At 37.9% G+C, this 6,633-nt stretch overlaps 1 protein-coding gene across 1 annotated transcript; it reads right to left on the minus strand.

Annotated features, from left to right (window-relative positions):
* Positions 1 to 277: 277 nt before the first annotated feature.
* Positions 278 to 3,382, minus strand: LOC112525097 (4-coumarate--CoA ligase-like 5). Its single transcript, XM_025135054.1, has 5 exons — positions 2,095 to 3,382; positions 1,054 to 1,199; positions 905 to 972; positions 717 to 819; positions 278 to 622 (listed from the first exon to the last, which is right to left on the minus strand). Exons 1-5 carry the CDS (start codon positions 3,302 to 3,304, stop codon positions 500 to 502), a joined length of 1,650 nt encoding a protein of 549 aa, XP_024990822.1. The 5' UTR covers positions 3,305 to 3,382; the 3' UTR covers positions 278 to 499.
* Positions 3,383 to 6,633: the final 3,251 nt, after the last annotated feature.

A 6,633-nucleotide genomic window follows, 5' to 3' on the forward strand; every position in this document is an offset into this window, starting at 1 on the left:
TAACTATTTTCTTACTATTAATTAGTTCAAGATTAAATGAAAATTTGACATATTTATTTGTTCAATTCATTTTTTTATATATATGTTTATTATATTTTTAAAAATTACAAAAGGACCCGTTAAAACCGTATGTCCGAATTTAATTTTAAATTTTCGACCAACAATGGTTTAAAACCGGACTTAGTTTTTTTGGACATGATATTTTGTTTGGCTAAAAATAACCGAATATAATCCCGATCATTGTACATCTATAAAATAAATATAGAAAAGAAATGAAACGTTGGGAGAATGGAAAATCATTCCATTCCACCCAATCTAATAAGACATGAATAATGATTATCTACTTTTATATAAATATAAATAATCCAAAAAAAATTATATCTAACCAAACACCATTATTCCTTATAATTTCCATTCCTCACCCCTCACCCCAACCAACCACACCTTCTTATGAATTATGATTAAGATGATCATCCTTCCCAAAAGCGCAAATTTCCTTCTACAATCTGGAACTTGTGGAGGTTGCAAGGTGTATGAGATTTTTCCTCAAAATTTTCCCCGATGGGTTCTTGGGGACAGACTCGATGAACGCTACTGCTCTGATTCGCTTGTATGGAGCAACCTAATTTCACATTCAAAGATTTCAATTCAAATATTAAACCTCAAACAAATTAAATTTATATCAGAAAATTAATGGTAATGTAACGTTAATTCACCTGTTTAGCAACAAACTCCATAACTCCCTTTTCACACAAATTACTTCCATTTTTCCTCACCACATACGCCATAGGAAATTGTCCTACCTCCTTATCGGGAAACCTGCATATCACACACCAAACATCTCAATTGCCCATTCTACTTTAATTTCACTTCTCTACTACTCCATTATAAGAGGCCAACTTACGGGATCACGGCACAATCGTCGACTTCCGGGTGCATTAGTAACAAAGCTTCAAGTTCTGCTGGAGGAACCTGTATGAAACAAGCTCGTGAGCATACTAATTAAGCATTTTTTGAGAAATTTTATTAAATGTGGTCTTTTGTTGGTTTTACCTGATAACCCTTATATTTGATGAGCTCTTTTAATCTATCGACCACGAAGATGAACCCATCCTCATCAATGTAGCAAAGGTCTCCGGTGCTTAACCATCCACTTGAGTCTAGAGTTGAGGCTGTTGCTTCCGCGTTGCTAAAGTAACCTATAGTTGCACCATTTCGGATGTCAGCTTAATTTTGTTCAACTTCAACACTGCTAATCAAGATTAAAAACTCAAAACCATGCATTTCCTCAATTTCTTAAGAGATCAAGAAATCTCCCCATGCTTCAGAGTCCAGGGGCAAAGGAAATTTTCTAGCAAAATCTTAATTTTTTAAATTATTCTCAAAGTCGTCCATATATACAGAAACAATCTTTCTATGTTCAAAAATAGAGATAAGGTGTACATATAACATATCGTTTTATCATTGGCATGGAAAAAGGGGGTAAATGGCAACACCACTTTGTGTTTATCTTTTAGTATTTTTAGATTCAGATATTTAAAAATATTCAACCACTTTGAGAATACAAGAGAGAGTTTATTGGTCTTTAAGAAAAAAAAGGAACATGAAAGAAAAAAGAAACATAAGTGGAGTGGAAGCACTTGTCTCAACAAAATAACATGACCCCACCAACACACTCACCCAACACACTCATCATCCCATAACTAATTCCCATCCACATCTTCATTTTCAAACATTATCTATTGATTTTTATTGAACTAAAAACTTCATAAAAAAGGAGTATCTACAAATTTTACAGAACATGTTAAACTGTTTGCAGTCTGAAATTTTGACAAAAGGGTTTTATAATAAATAATAATTAGATGGTAAAATGTAGTTGAATCTATGGGATCTTTTAAATCCCTTCACATTTGTTCTCTTAAAGCAATTTCTTGTAAAGTCGGTTGGTTGGGTGATTCGCAATTCACTTATACCCAAACGATTAAATAATGAAATTAAATAACACTATAAGTTAAATTAGGTATCCGACACCTTAAACTAGAATAAAAATAAAAGAGTGACTAAACATTAATACAATTAGATAATAGTTTGTACCTTTCATCACCGTGGGACCCTTGAGCCAAAGCTCCCCGGTCTGATTCACCGCCAACGCCTTTCCGCTATCCGGGTCAATAATTCTAGCCTCCATATTCGACGATAACATCCCAGCAGTTCCATACCTCCGGCTCTCCTCCATCGTATCGGTTGAAGCCCCTATTCCGGTCGTCTCCGTCAGCCCATACCCTTGCATAATCGTCACTCCCGGAAACTTCTCCATGAATCCTTCTGTCAACTCTTTACTCAACGGCGCTCCTCCAGATAACGCCCACTTCAAGCTTCGGAGATCGTATTTCTTCCTTATTTGATCTGCGTTATTGACGAGGGCTACGAGTATGGGTGGCACCAGCGGCAGGTACGTTACTTTGTACATTTCTATCGCGGATAACATATCCTGGATCTCGAACTTCGGCAGAACCACAACGGTCGCCCCGGACGCCATCAGTCCCGTTGCAAAAGCTACTAATCCGTATATGTGAAACATGGGGACGGTGCAGAGAAACGTTTGTTGATCTTCCAGCTGGAACCGTCCGAGAACAGTTTGAACCATGGCTATTAGATTCCGATGAGACGAGATCACGCCTTTGCTTGATCCGGTGGTGCCGGAGGAATACAAAAGCGTCGCCGTATCGTCCTGAGTCACTCGCTCCTTAACTCGGTTCCGATTCGGCTCCTTCCTCATCATTTCCTCTAGCGTGCTCACAATTTTCCCCTTCCCGCTACCAGATCCAATCAGTACGATCGGGAGATTTGATTCAGCGAGTTTCGGCAGGAGCTCAGGGATCGTGAAGGCAAGCACTGGTTTGGAATCTGCGATTTGTTTGTTGATTTCGCGATTAGTGTTGAGAGGATTTGTAGTAGTGATAATGGCGCCGAGTGACATGACGGAGTGACAGACGATGGGGAAGAAGATGGAGTTAGGGGAAAGTAGCAAAACGACGTCGCCTTTACGGATACCGAAGTCGGAAAGCGACGAAGACACAGACTCCACCATCCTCCATACATCGGAAAAAGTAAGGCGGCGGCCGGTGGATGCGTCGATGTAGGCAGTGACGCCATGGTGCGCACGCGCCGAGATGAACGTAGTCACATCAAGAGTTTGGTTGGCCGGTAATGGTGCTGGCCTCCGTTTGCTGTAGAAAGTAGAGTTCGATTTGCAATAACCACTTCTTCCGTCGATCTCAGACATGTTGCAAACATTCGCCATAGATCAGATCTCTTTCTACCTTCACCCTGGTGTTCACTCTTTAAGTAGAATGGATTCATGGCCTTGTGCATGACCGTCTTTGACTTGTGGCTGATTACTCATGGACGGATTGGATTTGTTTATAATCTGATGGGTTAATGAAAACCGTTGATTTGTTTGTTGGTCCACCACAGTGGTCAATTGACATTTCAATTGCGTGCCTTATATGTTCTCCGTTTTTTTCTTTTTAAATTCTCGTGCGTATATTATTTTTATGACATTTTTTTAAATTTAATGGTTTTCCATATTAATCCAACACCATCCGCCCACCGTCCTTGGGTCGTTACAAAAATAAATTTATAATTCATAACAAATTTACTTCTCTATGTACCGTTACATCTTTTATAAGTTATAAATTAATATTAATCTTATATATATTAAAGAAGAAACCACGTCCAGTGACGTGGCCTCTTCTAAGGCCTGAAAACTCATTTCTCTGCTCTCCCCTTTTCTCAAGCTATCGGTTAATATTTTCTTAAAACCTTTCAATATTCACCGGCTTCTTTTTCGTTTTCTCTTCGCCCTCTCCTTCAAAATAGGGTTTTTTGTTATCTGTCCTCAACCTGCCGCTCTCCTCCTCCATCCCCCTCAACTTGCCTCATGACCCCCTAAACTGCCCTTGCTTCACATCGTCCTTCAATCAACCAAGGGGTTTGAATACATGTCCTTCAATCAACCAAGGGGTGATAAGAACGAGCCATCACTGGACAGAAAATTGGGTCGATCCTTCAAGAAATGATGTTTGTGATCTGTTTTGCAACCGCCAAAGTAAATAAACCAAACCCCATCGAGATCCCATTAGGTTCAGACCTTGCTCGGCGCCGGTGGAGGAGGTAGTACCACCGCCCCACCATCCTCCTCTTCATCTTCTTCTAATAAAAGGTAAAACAAAATTAGGGTTTGTTATATTATCTATTCCTTTGTGAATTTAGGGTTTGTTTTAACGTATTTTTGTTTCAAGAAATGATGTTTGTGATCTGTTTTGCAACAGCCAAAGTAAATAAACCAAACCCCATCGAGATCCCATTAGGTTCAGACCTTGCTCGGCGCCGGCGGAGGAGGTAAAACCAAGGTAAAACAAAATTAGGACTTTGGAATATCAAGTCCTCTACACCAATGTTTCGAATTTGGAGGATGAGAGTTAAGGACTTTTTGGCGTAGTCCAAACAGAGTGCTGGGTTATGGGTTAGAATTGCTTCATAAGCTCGGTCTTCTTTGATAAGAGGTTTCAACCCCAAAAAAAGGAATATTCTCATCCTAAAATTGTTCTAGGTTCCATTACAAGKTTAAGACTACCATAAGTATSACCAGAGTAACTGCCAACTCACCAACTCTACCATGTGATTGCCTTTTGCATTAACATATTACATCTCATCCGATTGCTATATATCCTTGGTGTTAACTTGCATGTTTTGAATACACTATTTGGCTTACAAATTTGTAAAATGTGGCAGATGAAGAAGACCGTATTATACTCTCGGCTCACGTGGGCATCGATTGCACGRCTCTTGYCAGGAAGAACTGATAACGCTATTAAGAACCACTGGAATTCAACCGCCGAAGCACGCCGTTGATACCGGGCCATCAAAGACGGAGCTGAACACGCAATCTTGAAGGTTAATTTTACTTAAAAAATGAATTTATGTTATCTTCTTTCCTTACGTTGCCACATTTCTGCTCGATTGATTTCATTTTTGCACCACTTTCGTTGATCCGAGTATGGCCGGAAGTGGGTTTCTTCTCCAAAAGCCCTTAACAAAAAGTTAAACCAATATAATGCAATGGTTTTTCAGAGGTATCAGCAGGTTATAGTTGTTAGTTTTTTGTTTTAGTTACAAATTGTCCATATATTTGTTTTTTTTTTCAATTATAATTATGCTATATTGTTGAAGAAAAACCCCATAGGTGTTCATTCTGTCCTTTGGTAACAGAAGTCAGGTCAAAGCTTTTGTTGGATGTGCATAGTGTGAGTTTTTGCAAGGAAAGCTTAAGCAAACACTAGATTCTTGAAGATGTTTATAAATTATTGAATTTTCGTTATAAATTAATCATCRTTATAAAAAAGAAATCGATAGATCAAACTATAATCCAAAGGTAAATTCGATCTCTAATAAGTTGTCGAAGTGTAAAAATACTCACACGAAGAGATAATAATTCGAACGTTATTGTGAAGTAGTGTTATTTTGCATTTTAGAGACGATGATAATTGATTTACAACAAAGATCAAATACAATAATTCGAATCGAAGAGTCTTAAAGCTCTATTTATGAATATTTATTTTAGACGTTGGCTATTTCTCGATTTAYGGTATTCCAACTGATGTTAAACATGTTGGAATATCAAGTCCTCTACACCCATGTTTCRAATTTGGAGGATGAGAGTTAAGGACTTTTTGACGTAGTCCAAACAGAGTGCTGGGTATACTTCAAAAATAGGGTAAGCTACAAATATCTAATAACCTTTGCCATCATAGAAGGTAAAATGAAAAATATATTGCAAYTATAGAGGCCTATGGCATATTGATACATAACCCTTAAATATTTGAATATTCCCTGCTGATGTTGAATATTCTTCCCAAAGCCTTATTTTCTTCATCTCTTTGCTGTCTATGGTGTTGTACCTGCCTATTCTGCACAGACCAATCAACTCACCCTGGTTTCATGATTCATAGGTAACCTATTACGTGCAAAGTGTAAGAAAGTTATTGCTTTCAGCGGATTGACCATGTAAAAACTAAATTCAGGGCATTTATGTGTATTTCTTAAATTTGCTAAAACAAATTTCTATTCTGAGTTACTGGATAGAAATCCACATTTATAAACCTGTATGACCTATTCCCAAAATGAATGCATATCGTTCCTTTGCCATTAGTGTTCTTCATGTTTTATACTTCAGTGACTAATTCAGGTTYGTTATTTTCCCTCTTAACTTCATTTTCAGACACACCAACCAGAATTTCTTCAGTTTCACTGTGATCGAGTTCAGAAGTAATAATGTTTTTTGTCAAATCTCTGCATGGTTCAGAGTCCATGCCTTCACCGTTTATGCTATCATCCGGGTCAGGCTCATAGTTGTTGGTCAACACCTCATAGTCATCAGGGTCAGGCTCATAGTTGTTGGTCAACTACTTTAATCATCTTTGTTATACTTTGTGTTCCCATTTATTTTCTATGGTCATCTAACTTAAACTTTTAAATTGCTTTTAATTCCATTCATGGTTAGTGTTATTGTCTTAATCAATGTTTTTCTCAAGCTTCTCCTACTTTCAGATGAATGAATTCAAGACAACT

This window comes from Cynara cardunculus, assembly GCF_001531365.2.
Source record: "Cynara cardunculus var. scolymus isolate 2C chromosome LG 13, CcrdV1, whole genome shotgun sequence".
NCBI lineage: Eukaryota > Viridiplantae > Streptophyta > Magnoliopsida > Asterales > Asteraceae > Cynara > Cynara cardunculus.

Excerpts from the sequence above, each read along its gene's own strand:
- LOC112525097 (XM_025135054.1), bottom strand. The coding sequence starts at position 3,304 with ATGGCGAATGTTTGCAACATGTCTGAGATCGACGGAAGAAGTGGTTAT. Across the intron at positions 820-904 it reads GACGATTGTGCCGTGATCCC|GTTTCCCGATAAGGAGGTAG; the intron begins GTAAGTTGGCCT and ends TGTGATATGCAG. Across the intron at positions 623-716 it reads TGGAGTTTGTTGCTAAACAG|GTTGCTCCATACAAGCGAAT; the intron begins GTGAATTAACGT and ends ATGTGAAATTAG.